At 46.0% G+C, this 25,888-nt stretch overlaps 2 protein-coding genes across 2 annotated transcripts in view; one reads left to right on the plus strand and one right to left on the minus strand.

Annotated features, from left to right (window-relative positions):
* LOC137142568 (uncharacterized) overlaps positions 1 to 25,888 on the plus strand; it is a 195,859-nt gene that overhangs the window by 111,880 nt on the left and 58,091 nt on the right.
* The window catches only part of LOC137142554 (zinc finger protein 850-like), a 33,447-nt gene that overhangs the window by 4,534 nt on the left and 3,025 nt on the right, over positions 1 to 25,888 (minus strand). The window contains exons 3-4 of the mRNA XM_067531967.1: positions 23,781 to 23,897; positions 22,213 to 23,459 (exon numbers count right to left, since the gene is read on the minus strand). Of these exons, the coding sequence (XP_067388068.1) occupies positions 22,213 to 23,459; positions 23,781 to 23,897 (1,364 nt within the window). The remainder of the gene's footprint in view (positions 1 to 22,212; positions 23,460 to 23,780; positions 23,898 to 25,888) is intronic.

Raw genomic sequence — 25,888 nt, forward strand, 5'->3', positions numbered from 1 at the left:
CCAAACTCAATATTTGAACAGCCCACCCCGAGAGGCTTCTTCCTCCCCCCAACCCCAGTCTACAGGGACTGGGCTATAAATCATACAAGATCCCATGAAACACTGGTCTGGAGCAAGGGTTCATCCACTCTGCTTAGGGAATGGCTCTAACTTATTCCCCTGGGGATCAGAGCATTGTTGCTACACTCTCTAGGTAGCTCCCGTACAACTAAGCCTCCATCACTGCCAATGAGAAGCTTGGCTTAGTGTGTAGTGTAGACAAACCCCAAGAAGTCAACTACTCCCCCCAGGCTGAGGCAAAATTAAGTATCCCTAACCCATCCTTGGCAGGTGTTTGGCCAACCTCTTCTTACAAACCTCCAGTGGTGGGGCTTCCACAACCTCCCTACTAACCATGCCCAGGGCTTAATGATTCTTAGAACGTTCTTCCTGTTATCTAACTGAAATCTCCCTTGTAACAGACTAAGCTGATTCCTTCCTATCCGAACCTTGATGGACATGGAGAACAACTGATCACCATCCTCTTTACAACAGCCTTTTCAATGTGTAAAGACTGGTATTATATGTCCCGGAGCCTTCTCTTCTCTAGACTAAACATGCCCAGTTCCTTCAATGCTCAAAGATTAGCCTAATGTAAAGATATAACTTGCACTCAGAGAAAAGAAATGCAAGCCCTCCCCTCCCCCCAGTGTTTCTGGATCATGATTTCATTTATGTCCTCTGTTTTGGATTTATTATGAGGCAAATTGCCCCAGTGGTGCTACACAGACATTTCAGAAAAGACAGACTCATAGATCCATAGATTCCAAAGCCACAAGGGACCATTGTGATCAACTAGTCTGACCTCCTGCATAGCACAGGCCATTAGCATTTCCCTCACATAACTCCCAGAGCAGATGTTTTAGAAAAACATCCAATCTCGATTTTAAAATTGTCAGTGATGAAGAATCCACCCCAACCCTTGATAAATTGTTCCAACAGTTAATTACTCACAGTTAAAATTTTACGCCTTGTTTCCAGTCTAAATCTTTCTAGCTTCAACTTCCAGGCATTGAATTGTGTTATTCATTTCTCTGCTAGACTGAAGAGCCCATTACTAAATATTTGTTCCCATGTAGGTACTTATTAGACTGTGATCAAGCCACCCCTTAACCTTCTCTTCGTTAAACTAAATAGCTTGTGTTCATTGAGTCGATCGCTATAGGCATGTTTTCTAGTCCTTTAATCATTCTTATGGCTTTTCCCTGAACCCTTTGCAATTTATAAGCTTCCTTCTTGAATGGTGGACACCAGAACTGGACACAGTATTCCAGCAGAAGTCACACCAGCATCAAATCCAGAGGGTAAAATAACTTCTTTACTACTACATGAGATTCCCCTGTTTATGAATCCAAGGATTGTATTAGCCCTTTCGGACACAAAATCACACTGGGAGCTCATGTTCATCTGATTATCCACAACAATCCCCCAATTTTTACAGGCAGACAGAGAAAAGTCTTCCAGTTGAGTGTAAGGCCTTCATAGTCGTAGCAGGCTATTTCACGAACCCTCACTCAGCACCTGAACCCAGCCCCACTCACTGCAAGGAACCATTTCACATAGATTGATCATGCCCAGGAAGGGACGCCAGGAACAACACCCTCCTTCCAATAATTCAGCGCATGGGCACAAGAAGTGACCCTGGAGGCACTAACAGTAACTGGACCCAGCCCCGTGACTCTGCTCCATGCCCGTCTTTGCTGGTGAAAGAAAGCCAAGAACATATGGGGTCTCCTACTAGCACAGCTGGCAGAAACAGCACATGTGCAAGATGCAGCTGAAGCACATTTGAAAATCTGGCCAGTGGGGAGTTGGGCAGAGCTGAGTCACGAGACATTTGTCCATCGTTGAGATGGCTGAGGGGTTCCACAGAATGGAACCAGCCTCTGTTGAGTTTGTCCTACTTGAAAGTTCTAGTTATGGGGAGAGTAGCACCATTTTTATGTCCCTGAATCTCCTGTCCCATGGGAGGGGATGTGGAGGGGACAGTCTCCTGCACACGACATCTGTGGATTATTGGAAGTGATCCCCCTGAAATCTGGGGGACCGGTTAAGAAAACTGCTCAGAATCAGACCCAGATGCTTCAGAGACTTCTCAGCTTCTAATACCCACGGGGACAGGAATCCTTACCCAGCAAGGTCACAGAGTCATAATTCTCCTGCATGACATCCCTGTAGAGGGCTCTCTGATGGGGGTCCAGCAGAGTCCATTCTCCCTTGGTGAAATACACAGCCACTTCCTCAAACGTCACAGGCTCCGCTGCAGCCATTTCCCTCCCCTGTCCCTTGGAAGGATGTGGATGTCGTTCTGTAGCCTGTCAGGATGAGAAGACTATTGGGGGATTTTTCAGAAGGGGCTTTAGTCCATTTTATATCCCAGTTCTTCCCAGACTCATCTGCTGCAGACAGGACGTTCTAGACTCTGGTATACTGGTGAACTGTTTCAGCCAAGGTTTTCAAAAAGAGCAACCTAAGTTTTGGGGCTCTTTAAATCCATACTCAGATCTCTCAATAAGTGGCCTGAGTTTAAAAAATGCTGAGCCTGAAACATGAGCATTAAATTCAGGGTGCCCAGCACTGCAGAGATCCGACCACTGATTCAGCTACCTAAATATGGATTAAGAAAATCAGCTGTAGGCTCCAGTATCATGTAATACAGCTCAGTTATAACCCCTCCCAGTGAGACTAAATCCACTAAAACAATTTTAAACCCCGACAGTAATAAGCTCTGAGTGAACGCAAAGGGGCCACTCAGGCTCACAGACAGCATGTGTGTGAATATTTGCAAGACTGGCTCTTAAATCAGTGAACCCATGTTACTGAATGGAAAAAATCCCTCTGTGCACCCTGTGAAACAGATATGTACCAGACCCTCAAGAGGCGATTGTCTGCCCTAGGGATTCTCCAGCACATTTGGTAGCCCAAAGGTACTGGAATGGGTCAAAATTGATTTTCTAAATATTAAAGTGTAATTTCTTTCCCTTCCTCCCACTGAGGTGTTTTCAAAAATGGGCGAAGTGGCTTTTCCTCACACTTCTAAAATAGTCACCCCGGAAACAGGCTTTCAGCCTTAAAGGTGAGCAAAGGAATTGCCGAACCGGGTCAGACCTGAGGTCCAGCTAGTGACTTCAGCTGGGTCATAAGCAACGGGAAAGGTCCCTTCACACTAAACTGGGGCAGACAACTTGAACTGTCCGCCCCAGCGGTCACGGAAGGGCAGAATCCCGGGGCGGCTCTGCGGGATCCCCCGGCACTGCCCCGGGGCAGCTCGTTCCCAGCAGCGCGGGGACCAGGCAGGGGCAGGAACCGGCTTCTCCTCGCTCCGCTCCTCACCTGGGCCCGGACAGTCCATCTGCCCCGGGGCTGCAGTGACTGGGGCTGGGCAGGGCTGGGAGCCGGGAACCTCCCTCCCCGCTCATCGCCCCTCTGCCCCTGCCAGCCTCCCCCTGCCTCCTCCTGCCCCCTCCTCCCCTCCGGCCGGGAGACTCGCTCCCTGGCCCCTTCCCGGGGCTGGCTCGGCCCTTGCCGGCGCGAAGGACAGCAGAGCCCGGCTGTGTCAGCAGCTCCGGGACCCGCAGAGCCCCGGGAGCAGAGATGGGGCGAGGAGGGGCCGTGGGGGCAGAGTCACTTTCCTGCCCGGCCCCGGCACGTTCCTCGGGGCTCCCCTCACCTGCAGCCTCCGGCTCGGGAGCTGGGGTCGGCGGAGCCGGGGCTGGCTCCAGGTCGCAGCTCGGCTGGGCACAGAGGGCTCAAGGCAGGTCTCTGCCCGGCCCAGACCACGTTGCCCGCCCGGCCTCCCCGCTCACAATGGAAGCAGCCAGCGGCCTCTACTGCAGGAAGTTCAGCCCCCGGCCCGGATTCGCTGGGCAGAGAGAGGCGGAGCCTCCTCCCCGCCCTTTGCGATCGCCGAGCCCCCTAGCGACTCCAGCTCACGGACCCGGGGCCCTGCGCTCCCGCCCGTGCCACCAACCTGACCAGCACTGAAGGGGCTGGAACAATTCGTTCGGTGGGGGGCGCTGAGAGCCATTGACCCTGTCTATGATGGGAACCACTGAAAGCCGGGGGGGCAGCTCAGCACCTCTGCCAGAATGGACTCAGAAATAGCAGAGGGGGGAGAGAAGGGAAACCCCCCCTTAGCAACCTCCACCCGGCCAGCCCTTCTCCATGCATGCCCCAACCTCTCCTGCACCCTGCAGAGCTGGTTACTGAGCTGTTGACATGGTCAGAGCCCCCCTAACCCCTCCAGATCTCTGCACTGCCGGACAGTGACAGGCGTGAGGCAGGCACAGAGCTGGCCGCCGCCCCGAGTCGCTCCAGGATCGGGGCCCCATTCTGCTGAGCACTTCAGCTCAGGGGCGGCTGGGCTGAGCAGGGGCCAAGGCAGACGCTGCTGGAGGGTGGTTTTGGTTGGTTTGGCCAGAGGGCGTCTCGCTGGCTGGGTGCTCAGCAGGGATTGAGCCAGGATCCCAGGCCTGCATTTTAAAACAGCCTCTTCTACTGCTCAGGCTAAGCAGGGCCTCTCACGCGATTGCAGGTGGGACACGGAAGAGGCTTAGGGTGCGCCGAGGGGGTGATAATGTCATGAGCATCTAAAGCAAAGAAAATCTCCCTCCCCCACTCCGCACACACCCCGCCGCTTCATGGTCAAATCTCCTCTGTCAGCGTCTCCCTGCACACTCACAAACACGCCGCACACGTGTATCACTAGTGTTAGCACGGACACGCGGCTCTGAATGTAGCACATATAAGGGGGGAGGAGGGTTGCAACTGTTCCTGACTTTGAAGGAGAGGTCACCAGCCCGAAAAGGTGGTGAAATTCTGGGCGAAAGGATCCAGGCCTGGTTCCACAAAGGGTCTGAGGCGGTGTGATGCTCTACAATGAATGGGGAGAGGAAGGTACCTCAGAACGGATCCACAACCGCCCTACGCAGGGAGCCATTTGTGATCAAGAGCCAGGAACCCTTCTCCTGGAGCCAGGCAGCTCTGGTGCCTCAGCTGTTCCTTGTGAGAATGAGTTCGGCACCTCCCCGCTAGATGCAATGTGGCCAGCAGAGAAGGAGGAGGCAAGGGTGATGCCCACCTTGTAACTTTTCTACCAGTGGTTAGACCATGCAGCTGGGACAGGGTGACCCAGGTTCAATTCCCCCTCTGCTGAGGGGTGGGGCAGAGAAAGGATTTGAGCAGAGGTCTCCCCACCTCCAAGGAAAGCCCCAGAGTCCAGTCCCCAGCTCCAGTGACTACTTAATTATTTATCCACAGTGGAGAAGCTTTGACAGGAGATATTGAAGCCCCCCCTTTCCCCCCACACACCTGAATATCCCATAGTTCAATGGCTAACACTCTCCTGAGATGTGTGGTAGACCCTCGCTCAAATCCTTTGTGTCCTGCAGCCGAGGGTGATATTCAACTTGGATCTCCCACAGCTCAGGGGTGTGTTCTAGCCACTGGGCAGAGGCACCTACTCTTCCTCGGGCTGGATGTTGAATGGGACCTGAGCTGGCGCTAAGCTCTGGTTGCAGGATGTCCCTGTAGAGGGCATCCCAGCGTCAGCGCAGCCCGTGCCTCCTTGGTGACATACACAGCTCCCCCCTTCCCCCTGCAGTGTAATTAATCCAGTTTGGAAGGGACGTTACTTCATTCCAGAATTAGTTCTACCGCTATCAGGTCCCCATTTTGGATGAACTATTCCACTGCTGCCAGTCCTCCCATTGCTATCCCACACTGCATTGCTTCACACCCAGATCAGTCTCGGGTTTTACCTCAGCACTGCTCCAGCGTCATCATGACCAGTTGTCATCTCCCCATTTACATGCTGCTCACAGCCAGATGCACCAGTTTGTGAGTCCTACTTGTGGGGGGTTTGCACAGCCAAAGTCACATGCCCATTCTAGCAGCCACAGGCCCCTGCTGCCTGGCCCCTGGGGTGGTCCCGGACTGCCTTGCCCCTGGGGAAAGAGCACATCCGGTTCATCTGCACAAGAGTCACCAGGATGTATGAGCGACTGACAGGACAAATGAAGGAGAAAAATCACTCCTGGGACATTGGCTGGTGCAGCACCAAAGCAAAGGCGCTCCAGCAGAGCAACCAGCACTCAAGGGATGAGAACAGGACCTCCCGCTGTGCTCCCAGGGCCTGCCCTACGACAAGGAGCTGAACTGGGGCCAGCACCAAACCCCAGCATGGGGCTCTGGGCAGTGACCCACGTACTGGTCAGGAGAAGGTTTTCCCAAAGAGCCAGTGTGTCTTTGGCACATTTGAGCTGGACCGGTGGGTGGTGATAAACCGGGAGCAGCCCCAGCCTGAGACTGCTGCAGAGGGGAGCTCTGCCACTCCGTGTTCTGCGCTGTATTGCAATACAGCTGTAAAGGGGGATTTAATCAACTTTCTCCTGGATACTGGCAGGTGCTGCCATGGTGGGTGGATGAGAGCTAGGAGCCTCTCTCTGCCTGCTCCGCTTCCCACTCTCCATCCAACAGCATTCTCAAAATGCCATTGGCACCGGAGACTTTAAGATCGAAACGGTTTATTTCCCTGAAATATGAAATCCCCAAACCCTTGGCCAACCTGGCCTTCACATGCTGCTTGGTGCACCTTCTTCCTCCCTCTGCCCCTGCTCAAGATGACGGAACCAAGTTGGTTAAAAAAATGCAACACGTTGCAGTACAGCCAGGTTTATTGCTGTGGCCGATACAAAAAGAGCACAAGCAATCGAGAAATGCTTTGGCTCCCAGTGTGATCACAGCACTGAGCTTTTAGCTGCCTTTACACTGTCAAGGGCACACTGCCTTACGAGGTTAATTCTCCAAATAAGGCTCCAGAGATATTTTATAATGTGTAGAAAATAAAGCAGTCATTACTATAGTGTAAACACTTTGGGTTCAGATCAGTTACTGCAACAGTCTATTTATTTTGCAGTTCTCATCTTTAGATATTAAAGATATCTTATAAAAAAGAATTGAAGACACAAGGGGTGCGGTTCCTTTGGTTGCAGTATAATTGATATTTCTTTTCCACTCTTGCACCAGCCAGGAGCATTGGGGGTGGGGGTGATGGCACCATCCTGGTGAAGAGCAGTGCTGCATCTCTCACTAGTTTCCCACCCCTGTTTGGAATAAGACTTCTCTCTGTCTCTTGCGGTCTCACTTCAGAGTAACATGCTCCAGTGCAAGACAGCCCATAGAGGTGCACATGCAGTTACTGTCCTGTGTTACCTGATCCATAGATTGTGTATTAATTAGATTGATGACTTAAGAATTCCTGATTAGCATTCGGGTGTTGGGTAGGTTCTAGTCCCGAGATCAGGCCCAGTGTTATTAGAACGACTGTTCAGCTGCAACACTCACCCTCAGGAAAAGCCTATGGAATTTGCACTAGTTTTATTAATAGTTAGCAAAGTTACAAACACTCCAACCCAGCAAGATAGGTAGTGCGAATACAGAATGTGCATCTGAGCATCCGTATACTCACACCGTCCCTTTCAGAACAACCCCAAGCACTAGTCATTATTTTTCTCAACAGCTTCTTCCTTGTCACCATCATCAGTGGTCGTCATCCTGGCATCTCCCAAGGGCTACATCTCTCAGATCACACAGGCCAGGATACAATTTTTATAACGTGTTATGCTGCTGCAAATATGCCTAATGCATATTCAGTAGGGAGTGTAGTCCATTTTCCTGGTCTGTATTTTCACACCCTAGTAAGGTAAGGGTGCCCTTCTCCCATAGGTCACTAACCCTGTCACCTCAAGTTCATTAGCATATACACCCGTTAGGTACCATGGTAGTCTCGTGGTCAGACATCTGCTTCTGTTACTAACTTAAAATATCCCAGACTGGTATAAACTAGAGTCTTGTGTCACCTGTCAGGAGTTTGGGCACCCAGCATTCGATCCTGTGCTATCTTATGTTCTAAGGTTACTCCTGGTTATGCGAAGGCTTTTTGAGCCTAATGCCTTGATTAGTTTACTAAGCTATTGTCTTACAGGCCTTGTGGCTTTTTAGGCTCCTTCATTATTGCCTTAACTTATATCTGTGCCTGACCTATAGACTACACCTGCCCCCTGCTCTCAAGGGAGTTTGTGGACAAAGGAAAGGAGATGCAGGAAAGGATCCTGGACATCCTGCAGAAGCAAACAGCTCTGCTGGAGCACACTGTTGATCTACCAACAGCCAGCACATCAATCCAGCCATCTCCTGCAGCCTGTGGAGAACACGGGGAGCCCCTGTCACTCCCCCAAATAGCAGGCCCTGCCTGCATCATCCAACACATCCCTGATTCAGTGTCCCTGACCACATGGGACACCCTTATAGATAGCCTTTCTGGCTGCTCATAACACGGAAATTCTCTCCCACTCTGACTCCCAGCCATCCATGAAGATCTCCCCCTTTCTCTGACAGAAGTTCAGCAAAAGCCAGCAAGCACCTATTACAAGAGGTAGATACTTTTCAGCGGCATCCAGCCTTCATAGTCCCTCCTCCTTCCCTTCAGGCTTCCAAATGCCCATTTCAGTGCAAATCTGCAGCTACTCAGTGTGTAGTCAAACAACTCCTTTAATCTGCCCAACTACCCAGGACAAAGATTCATAAACCAGGGATGCAGATGGTTTCCCAGAAGGACAAGAGTGTGGGGTAAAAAGGGGTTGAATGCCTAGTAATATTCAAAGTAAAATTACCAAACAGAATTAAACAATTATCAAAACTGATAATTAGGAGAAACAATAATTAGATGGAATTATTAAGTAATTACTTCTCCTCTGACTGGTTCACACAAAGCAAATGAAAACACTGAATTACTGATTATGGTTATTAATGCATTTAGGAAGCAACCACATAAAAAAACACCAGGGATTCTTTTTCTTGTACACTAAGGGATGTCCCATAACAAACAATTGAACTTGGATTTGAAATAGAGAAATGTTTATTTAAATAATTAATTGCTTAATCAGTTAGGAAGAAACCCATAAACAATTAAATCAGCAAAGTGTATGCAAATGAGAGACACCCAATAAAAAGGTAAATAAAAAGAATACAAAGTAACAAATCTTAAAACAACCTCTTAACTAAACATGACATTCTAAAATATAAAGTAAATTAAAACAAAGTTGGTTAACTACATTGAATGGACTAGTAGTATAAAATGGGTTACAATATTCTAAAAACTGGAAGCAATATCCACAATGGTATTCACTAGCAGAATCAACCGGTTGTTTATCCTAATTAAGATGAACTCCTAGCTACGGGTTCTGGCTATGTTTGAGGCATACTTTATACCTCGAGAAATGTTGTCTATGAAAGAGCCTGTTTTCACCAGAGAATTCAAGGACCAGGAGAGAATGTTGAATGGTTTGTAAGAGCTCTGCATACATTGTCTGAAAACTGTAATTTGGGGAATGCAAAACATGAAAATATCAGAGACAGGCTGGTTATTGGGTTAACAAATAAAAACCTTTCACAGCAGGTACAATTGAAGAGAGATTTAACCCTAACCACAGCTGTTCAAATAGCAAAGGAACCTGAACTGGTGAAACAGCAAAACCTAGAGCAACTTGACAAACCTGAAAAACCTGAAACTAACTTAGAAACTGTAAACAGCTGGTTGTGGTTTAAAAGTCATTATAATAAAAATCCCTAAGGCAAGGAGAGAAAAAAGCCCAAGCTAAAAAGGACAAATTCCCACCTACATACACCAGGTGCGGAAAAAGTTATATCCCAAGAAATGATGAGTTCAGCCAGAGGCTCACGGTGTAATACATGCACGAAATATAGACATGCCACATCAAAGCAATCACAGAGTTGACTCGTATTACAGACAATCAAGAGTCCTTGTTTCTGGGATCTATCATGGGTGAAGACACAGAATCTGCCTAGAGAGTGAAAATGAATATTCATAGCAAGACTCCGGACTTTCAAATTGGCTTAGAAGCTGACATCACAGTCATCTCAGAAAGGGCCTACGATCACCTTCCCTGGCTAGCATGGGAAGTATTGTGAACTGCATGTCCCTGTTCACTACAAAAACAACTTACAAAGGCTTTGCATTCAGAGTGCATGTGACCAAAGACGTACAACCTTCTCAGCCACGATATGGCAGACATGATGGGCCTACTAAGACCTGAGGACGAACTTGATGGAGAATTTGATGATATTGGACTTTTGAAGGGAGAGCCAATAAAAAAATCAATTGAATAGACAATGCTAAACCATATAATGTACAAGCACCCCTACTAGAGACACCTTGGAAGAGATTAGTTGCAGATTCATGTGACTTCAGAGGACATTCTTGCCTGGTTGTCATGGACTATTTTTCCAGGAATATAGAAAAAAAAATGTACTTGAAAGACATGATATGTCACAGTGTTATCAAGAAACTGAAGTGCACTTTTGCTGACTTTGGTGTTCCAGAACAACTGGGGATGGACAATGTACCACATTCACTGAAGCAGAATTCAAGTCATTCCAAATGAAATAGGATTTTGATCCTATTACTAGCAACCCACGTTACCCACAAGTGAATGGAGAGGCTGACTGAGCTGTACAGACAGTCAAGAGAATCCTACAGCAGGAAGATCCATTCCTTGCTGATTTGAGGGATAGATCAACACCAATAGCAGCTACTGGATATCGTCTAGCACAACTCCTGATTGGAAGACAGTTCAGAGCCACTGTTCCAGCTCTGGAAAGGAATCAGAGTGGTCAGACATGAAGAGAATAGCTAACTCAAATAAAAAGGCAAACGAGCCTATGAACAGGTTTTACAGCAGATGACATTCAGTTAGAGAACTTTCAAGTCTAGAACCCGGTGACCATGGTCATGTCAAGCTGGATGGAGAAAAAGGAGGCACAGTTCCAGCTGTTGTAAAGAAAAAGAAATCAACAGCCAGATCATGTGTGATCAAGACCAACAGTGGAGAGTTCAGCAGAAACTGTCAACATCTGAGTTTGTTCCTCAGCAAGAATGATCCAGATGGCATTCTGATGATCTACCGATGGCAGACAGAACAAGACGACGACTCAAGGATTTTAGACCCACCACAGCCATTCGTTGCAATTTATGGACCACTAGATGGCCGAGTTGTTACACATTCGAGTTGTGTAATTAGTGTGAGTCAGAGACACTTACCAGAGTGATCTGTACTGAACTCCCAAGATAGCGTGTTAGTGTAAATACAGTAGAATCTCAAAGATACGAACACCTCGGGAACAGAGGTTGTTCGTAACTCTGAAATGTTCGTAACTCTGAACAAAACATGATGGTACAGTCCCCTGCACTCAGCGTCTTCCAGCTGAGGCCTGGGAGAGATCTCTGCAGCACTGCCTGGTTTGCGAGCAGCTCCCTGCCCTATTCCTGTTTCTTGTCTTTGGGCTGCACTGGGGGGGCCTGCCCACACCCTTGGCACTACAAGCCTCAGCCGCCTCTCCCCAGGGCTCACCCTGTTCAGTGCACTGCTTGCCACGCTCCAGAGGCAGCACCTGGCTGGGGGTTGGTGCCAGCCTGCTGCCAGTGCCCCTCCCTCTCCTGCCCCTTGCACTCCCAGAGGCACTGGCAGGGTCCAAGAGTGCAGCCACAGGCAAAGCTTGGGCCGCATCGGCGCACAGACTGTGGCCCTTTTAAAACTCCTCCAGAGTGCAGCTGACTCCCAGCTCCAGGCCAGGCGTCGACTGCAACTTTCAGTTTCTTGCAACAGCAGCAGGTGGGAGCTTTCTTTCACTGGCTCTGGAGCTGGGATGGTGGTGAAAACAGCTTCCCCGGCCCAGTGGAGTGGGGTGGAGGGGGTGAAACAGAGCCCTTGGCTTACAGGAACAGCGCAGACCTGGGCTGTTTCTGTTCTGCATGCCGACCTTGCAATAGAGCAGGGCGGGGAACCTTTTTTCTGCCAAGGGCCTGATGGTGGTACGCGGAAGACGGCTGAGTGTCCGCCGCCAAATTCCCCTCCGCATGTTACAATGTTTACCCATTGGTATATGGAATTACCTTTAATATGTTCTCTCTTTTTTTCTGCCAATTAATCCAAATACCAGGATCCCCCTGCAGTATACTGCCTATCAACTTTCTAAGAAAACACTCTCAGCCTGCTTAATTAATTTTAGTTTGAATATTTGGTTAATCAAACTGCTTTCTGAACTTTCACACTTGTAAAATTGCCTATTAATGCCACCAAATCAAAGCTAATCCTCTCTGATCTGCATTGTTGTATAATAATCAAATTGGGTGATTCTCGCCGTGAAACTTCGCTGCCGCCGAATTCCCCCCACTGCCAGGGCCGGACCAAATGATTTCGCGGGCCTTATATGGCCCACGGGCCGGACGTTCCCCACCCCTGCAATAGAGGCACAGTATTTGCTTTCTCCGTTGCTGCCTGATTGCTTACGTCCAGTTTCACAGGGTGTTCGGTTGACCAGTCAGTTCCGAACTCTGGTGTTCGCATCTTTGAGGTCCGACTGTATCGTAAATGGTAGGAAGGTAGAACGAAAAGGGGGAGATGTAATGGAATGCTAAACTGTATTGTGCTATGAGACCACTAGGTGGCATTGTTTGAAAAAAATCCCTTATTTAAAGGAACCTCCACCAAAGTTGGAGGAGCATTAAAGAATCTTTGGCTGAACACCCCTGGGGTGCATGGTGCTAAGAAGGAAGCTCTGTGACCAGTCCATATCTGGTACTGAAGCTCTTTCTGAGCCAGGGGATCAGCACAGCACTCTTCACACACACTGAGACACAACCTCACAATGTCTTAATTCAGTGGGATTTAAACAATTTTATTCTGGATACTGACTGGGTGCCGACAGGTTGGGCAGATGTGAGCTATGACTCTCTCTCCACAGGCTCTGCTTCCCCCTACTTGGACCCCCAGGGTAATCTAAATGGCATCCCCTGACAGAGATACTAATCTCTCAAGGATTTATTTCTGTGAAATATCAAATCCTAAATGGACAAACGTGCCTCCCCTCCCCCCACTGGCCCTTCAGTACTGATTGGGGATCCCACTCTGTTCCAGTCCAGAGCAGCCCTTCCTCATGCCCCACTAAAGACATGGCACTGTAGTGGTTAAAAAATGCAACACCCTGCAGGTATGCATGTTTATTGTAGCAGCAGGTACAGAAGGAGAAAAAGGAGAAGAGAAAGTCTTTTGGCTCCTGTGATCTGTGCCTGAGCTTTTAGCTACCTTCATATTTCCAAACACTCACTACGATGAGGCTAATGGCACAAATGAGGTTACGGTGATATTTTATAATGCATAGAAAATAAGAAATCTGTGGCTACAGTGTGTAGTAGAAAGGGAGAGCCTGAAGCATGCGGCCCAGTATAACAGGCTGGATGTGAGACCTGAGGCGGGAGCCGAAGTAATGGTCAAGTGTGTTATAAAGCAAAGTTAGCAGAAGTCAGGCTGTGAATGCTGGCAGGCTCACAGTAACTGGGAAGAAGAGAGCTGAAACACACATTCCTAAAGGAGAACTAGGTGCAGAACTCTCGCACAAGCACACTCCAGAAAAGTATCAGAACATCCCAATACACCAAAGATAAGGAAGGCATACTGACCCCTCGGAATGACAATATGATGGATAGAGACGTTTTGGTCGGACGATTTGGTACAAGGTGAAAGGTGGTATCTGACCACATCAGAGGCACAACACGCAACTTGTTTGTATCAGTGTATAAAGGAGGATCTCAAAGGGAGTGTCTATATCTGGCTGAGTGAAGAATGGAAAGACCCACCGTTTATTGAGTTCATCCATTGTCAGGGGCACACATGTATTAAGCGTACTTGTAGCACATGTAGGGTGCTTTTTACCATGCTTGTTTGACAATAAACCTGGCCTGATGTCTTTGTTGCTGAAAGGAATCTATGGTCTTTTTGGATAATCCGATCATGGTTTGGTGTCTCGGTTATCTGCAGAGCTGGGACAGGATACACACTGGGAGAACACACAAGCAGCCAACTGACAACACAGTGTAAACACTCTGGGTTCACAGAGTCATAGAAGATTAGGGTTGGAAGGGACCTCAGGAGGTCATCTAGTCCAACCTCCTGCTCAAAGCAGGACCAACGCTGACTATGCTTTATTTTAGCATTTGTGCGGCAATGCAATGCAGCCATCCCCGGGTTTCAATATAGGTCGTGTTTCCCTGGCAAGGGGCAGTGCTACATATCTTCCCATTGTGCCAATTGACTTTTTGAACAAGATCCTTTGCTATCTCTTGGCCTCTCACTTCAGGGTAGCATCATCCAAAGTAAGGACAATCTTTGGAGGTGCACATGCAGTTAGTATCCTGACCCCTTCTCTTAAGGAAGCATGTGAACAATTGAAAAGGAGATGCAAGAAAGGATGCTGGACACGATGCAGAGACAAAGTGCTGTGTTCAAGAACACCGTGACGCTCGGTTCAAGGCCACCACCCCAACCTAGCCATCTCCTGCAGCCCATGGAGGACACATGCTACTGGAGCCCCCTTTCTCTCCCACAAATGGCAGGCCCTGCCTACCCCATCGCACCCACCAAGACAAGGAGAAGAGTTTCCACCTACACATTTTTGCGACTCCCTTCAGCACAGCCACGTGGACACTCAGCATTTTGGGCATGTTCTGCTACAGGCCCACTGGTATTACATTCACATTATGTTACGTTCAATCAATAGCATTTTATCATGTACAACTCAACTGAAAAATTGTACTGAGCTACGGCCTCCTACCCCATAACCTTAACTATTAATAGAATCCATAAACCAACACACTGCGCTCATTTAACTGGTTACAGGGCATTCATTTTCCACCACTCCACTCTTGACATCAAAGGAGGAACACAACACATGCCTGACCCTGTGTCCCTGACCACTTGGGGCACCTTGTAATGGTCCCCTCTTTGGCTTTTCATAATATACAGGAAAACCCTCCACCTCCCAGCCACCAGTGAGGATCTCCCCCTCGTTCTCACAGATGTTGTGCAAAACACAGCACCTACCTATCACAAGAAGCAGATATTGCTCAGCGGCTTCTAGCCTTGTCAGGAGGCTCCTCCTTCTCTTCAATCTTTCAAATGCCTCTTCCACTGCAAATCTGTAACTATTCAGGGTATAGTAAAAAGGGCTCCTTTCTCCTGTCCAGGAAAATGGTTCATAAGCCAGGAATGCAGTGGATAAGCTGTCTCTGAAAATGACAGGCATGAGAGCAGAAAGGGGATAGATGTCTGGTAATTTTCAAAGTAAAATTACCAAAAGAACCAAATAAGTACCAAATTCATAATTGGGAGAAACCATTCATGAAGACGGAATTATTAATTAATTGCTTCTCGTAGGACTATTTCAGGAAAACCAAACCAAGAAATAGAATGATTGATTTTGGTTATTAATGAGACTGCAATCTGAGAGTAACCACTTAAACATGAACAAAGGATTCTATTTCCTTTACATTAAGGGACATCCCAAACCAAACAACTGAACCCAAATTTAAAATAAAGAAACATTCATTTATGTTATCAGACTCGACTGAAGAAACCAATAAAAAATTAGATCCACAAGGATTACCTAAATGAGATGCACTGAAAAAAAGTAGGTAAAACAAATAATACAATGTATGAAGTCTTAAAGCATCCTCTTAAGTAACATGAAATTCTAACATAGAAAGTAACTTAGGATACTAACAGCATCAACAGACTGTTTCCCCTAAGTAAAATTCACTTGTAGCTAAGTTTCATCAACAGAATTCAACAGCTAATCTTAAAGAAAAAATACCAGATAACCAAGTATAAACTCCGTAAAGTGACTGGATTACAAACACTATCATTCAATTTGATATTAAAACTTTAAAGCTCAAAACAAGTTTGGATGAAACTAGATAGTTTGGATAATACAACACTGAAAGTTGCATTGACTTCACAAAAGCTACCAAAACCCATTACTACTTCTTTTACTTCTGTCTTAACAAGGTAGCAGTGTAAGGTTAAACATGATTTAAGGCAAATTTGCAAGTCATATGATTGCTATGTACAGCTCGAAATTCAGCAGTGTTTAGGCACACATACCTAGTTGGAAATGGTTACAATGACACACACAATAAATAAGGTACAAGAATCACCCAATTTGATTATTATACAACAATGCAGATCAGAGAGGATTAGCTTTGATTTGGTGGCATTAATAGGCAATTTTACAAGTGTGAAAGTAGAGAAAGCAGTTTGATTAAACAAGTATTCAAATTAAAGTTAATTAAGCAGACTGAGAGTGTTTTCTTAGAAAGTTGATAGGCAGTATACTGTAGGGAGATCCTGGTATTTGGATTAATTGGCAGAAAAAAAAGAGAGAGCATATTAAAGGTAATTCCATATACCAATGGGTAAACATTTTAACATTCAAATATAGAAAGAGAATGATCACAAAGCACCCTGTTTTTGGTATATAAAATTGACAAACATAAAATGGGAATTAGTTAAATTCCTACAGAAAGATTGGGATAAGGCTTGTGTAGAGTGTAAGGTATAAATATGTTAGATAATTCTGTAGTTAGAAACAGACAATACAACTGAAGTTAGTATATAATTATTCTAAAGTTTAAAATACACACAAATAAATATTGAAGTGAGATTTTGAAGTTAGAAGGTAGCTTTTCTCTTTCACACAAAGTGCAATGTTAAAAGGGAGAGAGATCTAAGGCTGCTTCTCTCACCAGCAGGTAATTCTCCACACAAACCAAGACAGCACAACTGCATGGGCTGAGAACAAAATTCAGGGTAGAGCAGAACAGTAACGAAGTTGCTAGTTCTTAGTAACGCTTCAGAATAGGACTTGAGCTGAAAAATGTCAACCAAACAAAATTATGAATTTCCACAAAGATACAATAACACAATAAACACACCTGAGATTTAGTTATGTCCTCCTCAAACCCCAAAGATTTGAAGTAATAAACCAGATAATTTAATAAGCCACATTAAGTGCGCCTAGCACCACATACCCAAGAGGCGAACAATAAGTCCGGCAGTTACAGATTGCAGAATGTAGTTTAAAGCAGCCAAAATCTGTTTTTTTTGTTTTTGTTTTTGTTTTTAAATGTCATCAGATTCAAACCTTGTATCTTACTCTAGTTCTGTTCTTTAAGGCTCTGTTTCTTTGAAGCACAGAAAATCCCTATAGAATTGCAGCAGCAAATCTTGATTTCCTAAACATTTCTGCACTTTCAAGCAGGTGCAATTTCTCACCCTTCCTTTTGCTGTTTAGTGTACAGTCTTCTTCTTTGTGGTGGGACTTAGGATCATGGGAGAAAGGCGACTGAATCCAGAGTCACCCACCTTATACGTGGATGCCTTGACCATCAGGGCTGTAGAGTCATTCTGTCTGTTGGCCCAATCCTGTTTTTATGAAATACATGAAAGAACAGAGCCACAAACATTCCCCTCCTCCCCCGCTTCCTCCCAAGAGGCGCTTCAGCCTGATACACTGTACCTTAAATCAAAAGCTGAAACCTCAACTGACTCTTATTGTTCTATCCTTTGAAATGTTCACTTCAGTCTTGTTAAAATATCCATTTACTGCAGATTGTTTGTAAAACCATCCACTGACCATTTTATCTGTTAATTTTACCCACTTTCAATATATTTGTAAAAACCCTATTTTAAGTATAAGAAGCCACACTGTGAAATGTCATATACCTACCTCATTGTGAAGGACACTGGTAAAAATGAAATAATGCTTGCTTTGAAAAAATAGCATATGAATTCTTCAGCTAGGAGTTGGCACTGAGTGATTGAAGTGTGAATGACTGAGCAGCTGAGGTGGGTGTAGACAGGGAGAGTGATTGACAATTGGTCTAAGTTAGGGATATCAAAACACGATGAAGAAAACACCAGCCTAACCCCAAATGTTTGAGGGAGGAAGAAAGATAATATCTTTTCCCACTCAACTGGCCGAACAGGAGTCCACTCTGATAACTTTGGATCAGCCCACTTGAAAGGACAAAATCTGATCAGGCTTGCAACAATGTGGGTGATTAAGGATCACACCAAATGCAGATGCAGCATGACAGAGCAAAAACCATAGATAAACATGGGGTCTTTTTCCTGTAAAATGGGACAGAAAGATGAAGGCTGGAGGTTCGGGTCTATATCACCACACCAGCCAGGAGTACCGATGCTCATCGGCAGAACTTTGCTCCTCACCCTCGTGCTACAGTCACCTGGCCAGTGACTACCACCAGCACCAAGAGGCTGGTAACTATAACGTCTGTGAGACCCCTAGGTATGTGTGTCTGTCTCCCTGTCTGTGTATGCCTGTCCATGTGTATGAGTGTGAATGAAAGTACCAATTGAAACATGTGTCAATGAAGTATAATTTATTAACAAGAGTCTCTGTATCTGTAATCACTTTGTAAAGCACAATATTAATATTGATACAATGTTGATCCTGTTTTCCTGCTATTTACATTATTGATACTATTTCATTAAGTAAATCACAATATTTATATTGTTACGGTGTTGATCCTGTTTCCCTGGTATTTGATACTATTTACCAAATTTTGTATTCACAATAAACGTGGCTTGTGGCCTTATCCCCTGAAAAAGATCCTGTGATATTTGTTATTTGGATAACATGTAGAGTCATTCTCACTCTGGCCCAATGACTTTTCAAGTATTTATATACAGTGGAACTGCTTCGCTGGGAGAGACAGAGACACTCCCACAACAGAACATGCCATACTTTAGTAGTTCAGGCACTCTCCTGAGAAGTGGAAGATCCCTGTTCTAATCCCTTTGCCTCGTCAGGTGGTGGTGGTGGGGGGGGGGGGGGTGTCTCCCACATCCTGTGAATACAACAACCACTGGACTAAAGGTTATGAGGGAACTCTCCATCTGCCACTCCCCCCACCCCAGCTATGTTGTGTGGAGATAAGCAACCTCTGAACAGGACTACTGTATTGAACCCCATTGGCAGAGAAACATCTAATTTCCCCAGTTCCTGACTCAAAAAAAGAAGTAGGCGCCTCTCTCTGTGAGAGGAACGGGGCTTAGAAGATTCCTCTCTTCGTGGCATCCTCCGCTGGGCATCTTAGGTAGCTTCCCACCCAGAATGCTGGGTTTCACCGAGCAAAGGTTGATTTAAAAAAAGCAAAGTTGCTCTGATGTTTTAGGTTTTCTTTTAAGATTTTTTTTTTTTTTAAAAGCAAGTTGCAGCCTGCAGGTTTTTTGTTTAATTCTAAATGACCTGAAAATCAAAAAGGAATCCTTCAGAACGTGGAAACATTCTCAAATTAATAAGGAAGAGTACAAAAGAAAAGGACAAGAACGTAGGGATGAAAGCAGAAAGGTCAAGGCACAAAATGAGTTACACCTGGCAAGGGAAATCAGACAGTAAGAAGAGGTTTTTTAAATACATTAGGAGCAAGAGAAAAACAAAAACAAATGAGGGTACTCTATTTAGCAGGAAAGAGAGCTAATAACTGATGGCATCTAGAAAACTGAGGTGCTTAATGTCTAATTTCCTTCAATCTTCACTAAAAAAGGTTAATCATGACCTGATACTCAAATACAATCAATATGGATAAGCAGGGGGAAGGAAAACAAGCCAAAATAGGGAAAGACCAGGTTAAAGAATATTTAGATAAGTTAGATGTATTCAAGTCAGTAGGGCCCGATGAAATTCATCCTTAGGTACTTAAGGAATTAGCTGAAGCAATCTCAGAGCCATTAGCAATTATCTTTGAGAACTCCTGGAAGGAAGACAGGTGAGGTCCCAGAAGACTGGAAAAGGGCAAATATGGTAAATATCTTTAAAAATGGGAAGAAGAAGGACCTGGGGAATTATAGACCAGTCAGCCTAACTTTAATAACTAGAAAGATCCTGGAATAAAACATTAAACAATCAATTTGTAATCACTGGGGGATAACAGGGTTATAAGGAATAGTCACAATAGATTTGTCAAGAACAAATCATGCCAAACCACTTCAATTTCCTGCTTTGATAAGATTACTGAGTTAGTGAATGGGAGGAAGAAGTTATATACCCTGACTTTAGTAAAGCTTTTTGACACAGTTCCACATGACATTCTCATATGCAAACCAGGGAAATGTGGTCTAGATGAAATTACTATAAGATGAGTGCACCAACTGGTTGAAAGCCAGTACTCAAAGAGTAGTTACCAATGATTTGCTGTCAAATTGGGAGATTGTATCTAGCAGGGTCTCACAGGGGTCAGTCTTCGGTCTGGTACTATTTAATATTTTCATTAATGACTTGGATATCGGAGTGGACAGTATCCTTACAAAATTTGCAGATGATGCCAAGTAGGGGGGAGGGGTTGCAAGCACTTTGGCGGACAGGTTTACAATTCAAAATGACCTTGACAAATTGGGGAGTTGGTCTGAATTCAGCAAGATGAAATTCAATAAAGACAAATGCAAAGTCCTTCACCGAGGAAGGAAAACTCAAATGCAGAACAACAAAATGGGGAACAACTGTGTAGGTGGTAGTACCGCTGAAAAGGATCTAGGGGGTATAGTGGACCACAAACTGAATATGAGTCTTCAATGTGACAACTGCAAAAAAAGGTTAATATGATACTGGGATGTATTAACAGGAATATTATATGTGGAACACAGGAGGTAACTGTCTTGCTTTATTCAGCACTGGTGAGGCCCTAGCTGGAGTCCTGTGTCCAATTCTGGGCACCACAATTTAGGAAAGATGTGGACAAATTGGTGAGAGTCCAGAGAAGAGCAATAAAAATGATAAAAGATTTAGAAAAACAGAACTATGAGGAAATGTTTTAAAAAAATGGGCATGTTTAGTCTTGAGAACAGAAGACTGAGGAGGAACCAGATAACAGTCTTTCAATATGTTAAGGGCTGTTATAAAGAGGACAGTGATTAATTGTTCTCCAGGTCTGAAGGTAGGAGAAGAAGTATGGGACTTAATCTGCAGCAAGGGTCTTATATTTAGAAAGCTTTTCCTAATATCTAATCTAAGGGTTGTTAAACTCTTGAATAGGCTTCCAAGGGAGGTCATGGAATCCCCATCATTGGAAGCTTTAAAAAACAAGTTGGACCAACACCTGTCAGGGATGGTCTAGGTTTACTTGGTCCTGCCACAGAGCAGGGGGCTGGACTTGATGAGCCCTGAATTTCTATGATTCGGCGAGAAAGGGCTGCTTTTTCTCCAGGTTTTTTTTTTTTTGTTGGGCTTTGACCATGCCCCTCCTGCTGCTCAGTGTGATTGACAAACACCACCTCTGCTCAGGTGGGCTGGAACAATTTGTATAGTGGGTGAGCCACTGACCTAAACTGTAAACCCTATATGTAATGGAAACCACTGCAAGCCAGGGGGTGCAGCATGGCACCTGCCACCCCCCTAGTTCCAGCATCTAGGCCTCTGCTGCTCTCTAACCCCTACCTCAGTTCTGCCTGGCAGAATTATTTCTTCTGAACGTGAGCATAGGCTCTCGATTAGCCGTTCCATTTTCTTTTTCGTATCATGAATGTCACTGATTGATTCATCATGGCTATTTGAAGAGCAAGATTTTTCTCCCTATTTCAGAGTCGGTAACGATTCGTAGTGGACTTCAGGACAGGTTAGGTTTCAGCTGGGCTTAGTTTCCCTTCCTGCAGCTGTGCTACTACTATGCCTTCTTGTCTATAATTGAAAATCCTTCTTATTAGCTATTGGCTCTGGTAAGAGGGAGGGAGCTTTAAAGTACAGGAGGAAAATTTCTTGTCCGGAGACATGGAGAAAGTTTCACTTTCGTTGGGGAGTATGTTGCCACTTTGATCAAACAGCATCCGCACTCAGCTGGGAATCATAGCCCTAGGGGTGTGAGTCAGATGTACATGGGTGGTGGTACATGAATGTAGGGGATACACAGGGATGGGGGCGGGGAGCGGGTGTGTGTCTGGTGGCATGTGTGTAATGAACAAATCTCATCACAATGTGAGAATCTTCTCTCAGCCTCATTGACTCCACAGCTCTATTCCAGGAAGGTGATTTCATTCTCTGCTTTAATTACTGTTCCATGTCCCCATTACATGGCCACGCCAGCCTGGCCTGACCCGCTGAGATTCATGGGGCTCGACAGAGTTCTTATTTACATGGCCCATTCCCAGACGTGGGGTCCCATGTGGATTCTCTGATGTGCAATGATGTTTGAGTTTTCACCGTAGCCTTTCCCACATTCAGTACACTTATAGGGTCTCTCTCCACCGCGTGGGTTCTCCGATGCTTAATAAGGGTTGATTTCCGACTGAAGCTTTTCCCGCAGTCGGAGCAGTTATAGGGTCTCTCTCCTGTGTGGATTCTCTGGTGTTGAATAAGGTTGGAGCTTTGACTGAAGCTTTTCCTGCACTCATTGCATTTGTAGGGTCTCTCCTCAATGTGGGTTCTCTGGTGATTACAAAGGGCTGAGCTGCTACAGAAACTTTTCCCACAGTCAAGGCACTTATAGGGTCTCTCTCCACTGTGGATTCTCTGATGTTTCTTAAGGGCTGAACTCACATTGAAGCTTTTCCCACACTCGGGGCATTTAAAGGGTTTCTCCGCCAAGTGGATTCTCTTGTGCGTAATAAGGGTTGACTTCAGTCTGAAGCTTTCCCCGCAGTCAGGGCACTTATAGAGTCTCTCTCCCATGTGAATTCTCTGATGTGTATATAGGTTTGAGCTCTGACTAAAGCTTTTCCCACACTCACTGCATTTGTAGGGTTTCTCCCCTGTGTGCGTTCTCTGATGACTAATGAGATGTGCACTGTGACCAAAGCTTTTCCCACATTCAGGGCAGATATAGGGTTTGTCCTCTGTGTGGATTCTCTGATGTGATAGAAGGGTTGATCTCCGACTGAAGCTTTTCCTGCACTCGAGGCACTCATAAGGTTTCTCACCCGTGTGGGTTCTCTGATGTGACAGAAGGTTTGAACTCTGATTGAAGGTTTTCCCACAGTCGGGGCATTTATAGGGTTTCTCTCCTGTATGGATTCTCTGATGTTGAATAAGGTTGGAGCTCACGCTGAAGCTTTTCCCACACACAGGGCAGTCATACGGTCTCTCTCCAGTGTGGGTTCTCTGATGTAATAGAAACTTTGAGCTCACACTGAAGCTTTTCCCGCACTCATTACATTTGTAGGGTTTCTCTCCCGTGTGGATTTTCTGATGCTGAATAAGGGCTGAGCGCCGACTGAAGCTTTTCCCACAGTCAGCACATGTGTACAGTCTCTCTCCAGTGGGGATTCTCTTTTGAACAGTTTCTTTGATTTTCTTGTTGCCCCTGGTCCGGTGAGTGGATTTACCCCATCTCTCCTCTGAGTGGTTTCCCTCCTTCCTCTCTGGCCTGTGCTGAATTTTATGGGCTTCTCCCTGCTCAGGACTCTGGGAAATATCCCCTGCAGCTCTTCCTGACTCCGTACCATGTGGTTCCACTCGCTCAGGACCTTCAAGCGGAGGATTCTCCTCATTCTCACCTGCTGGGACAGAGAGAGAATCCAAACAAGAGTCATTCCCTGTGCTGAGGGGTGGGGAAGGAAGGAAACCTCAGAAAGGGGAACAGGAAAGGGGGGAACAAGCCCAAATAACTGCTGGGGAGGTTGAGGTATCAGGTTCTGAATCCCACACCCCAAACACTTCTCCAGAGGAGAGGAGAGGGGGCCCATCCGTCCTCCACATACTCTGAATATAGATGAAGACGGGCTGAAGGGTCAGATAGTATTGATGAAAATGTATAAGTCACATCTCCCAAGAGGGTACAATAACTGATTTCTGAGTAAGTTTAACTGATCCCTCACCTGCGTGGGGGTCTCTCAGAATCTCTTTTCCCTCATAGCCCTGGAGATCGGAGATCCACAGCCTCTCTCCTCGTTCCAGCCGGGAGATCACTTCAGGTTTGGAAATTGGAAATCCTGCTTGAGGGAGGGCAAGGAAACAAGTGTTGATCGTGTTTATTAAGCTATGTGATATTACTGCTTCCAGATCCAGCATCTGAGCAGCCCACCCAGAGAGGCTCCTTCCTCTCCCCACCCCTGACCATACAGGCACTGGGGATATAAATCAATCATGAAAGATCCCATGATGCACTGGTCTGGAGCAAGGGTTCATCCACTCTGCCATGGGAATGATCCTAATTTGTTCCTCTGGGGAGCTGAGCAGAGTTGCCACACTCGGAAGATATCTGGGGTATGACTAAGTGCCAGTCACATTTCCCCCCTCCCCAACACACACACACACGTCCCTTCCCAACACAAGGCAGAACAGGAGGATATTATTCAGCCTGTCAACTCTTTGGTGTAGGGACTCTCTCTAGCATGTGTCCCTGCAGCACCGGACTCAACAGGGCCGTGTCACCTCACTGGGGCCTCTAGGTGCGCCCCCAACACAAGCTGTTCAGCGATAAACAGAGGATACAGCACCCAGGGCATGGAAATAGATCACTAGACACCTGCTTCAATCCAGTACAGAGAGCAAAGAAGCTCCTCTCATGAGTCAGAGGGACCAGCACTCGGGCCCCCATACCCATGCTGATCAATTGCCATTCAGCCCTTCCCCATTATGCATGAGACCTGCTCTGCCTCCGCTGGGGCCTGGCTCCCTTCACCCCCTCAGCCTGGTCCACACCCCTCAGTCGCAGAGACAACTGCTCTGGAGGTGCAGTAGACATTCTCCTCCTACCTTGGCTGCAATAATAAAACCACAGAAACTGATTGCTGAAAAGTAACGCAAGTGGTCATCTATTCCAGCCCCCTGCATGGGGGTAGAACCAGGTATTCCTGGACCAACCCTGACAGGTGTTGGTTTAACCTGCTCTTAGAAACAACCAGTAACTGGGATTTCACAACTTCCCTTGGTCACCTGTTCCACTACTTAACTGTCCTTATAGGTAGAAAGATTTTCCTAGCATCTAACCTAAATCTCCCTTCCTGCAGATTAAGCCCATCACTTCTTGTCCTACCTTCTGTTGACATGGAGAACAAATCGATCACCCTTCTCTTTATAATACCCCCACCACATTTGAAGACTGGTGTCAGGTCTCCTACTCAGTCTTCTTTTCTCAAGACTAAACAAGTCCACTTCTTTTTGCCCTTTCTCATAGGTCAGGTTTTCTAAAGCTTTCCATCATTTTTGTTGCTCTCCTCTGGACTGTAAGCTGATTTTTAGTTGCTTGACCACAGTTACTCCATTTTAGCTAGCCCCTTTGTTTTTAGAGGCAGGCCAGGCCATTCCATTCTGTGCAAGGATCATGGAAAGTTTGCTGGAATGCAGAAGGAGAGGAATGCAGAAGGAGATAAGCCTCGGCCGGATTAAGCAAGCTATGTAAAACCTTGATAGATAAGATGTAGCTAACTGTAAAGCATCAGCAAAAACATCTTATGAATAATGTATACCTTTGTAAGTAGAAATAGAGATAATATAGGCCAATAGTGAATGAGGGAATAGGTTTAGGCCCTTGTAAGGGGGATATGTATGGTCTTGTCATGAATGTTTAAGTAGCAATAAGGTATAAAACTGTCTGTAATCCTTTGTTCGGGGTCTTTTTCCACTGTCCACTTGTGGGCTTGGGAATTGACCTTCTGCAGAATAAACTCTTTTGGAGACTGTCCAGCCTGAAATCCTGTGTGGGTCTCTTATCGGTGCAGGGTAACGAACCACACTTGGGATCTTTGTCCAACAGGACTCTCTCCAATTTGTCCACATCTTTCCTAAAGCAAGGTGCACAGAAGCGACCACAGTAATCCAAATGAGACATCACCAGTGCAGAATAGAGAGAAACAATTATCTACCATGTCTTCCATATAACACTCCTGTTAATACAGTCTAGAATACTATTCTTTTTTGCAACTACATCACATTGTTGGTTCACATTCAATTTGTGATCCACTATAACTCCCACATGCTTTTC

This window comes from Emydura macquarii, unplaced genomic scaffold, assembly GCF_026122565.2.
Source record: "Emydura macquarii macquarii isolate MOO-44397 ecotype Brisbane River unplaced genomic scaffold, CSIRO-AGI_Emac_v2 contig_3231, whole genome shotgun sequence".
Classification (NCBI taxonomy): Eukaryota; Metazoa; Chordata; order Testudines; family Chelidae; genus Emydura; species Emydura macquarii.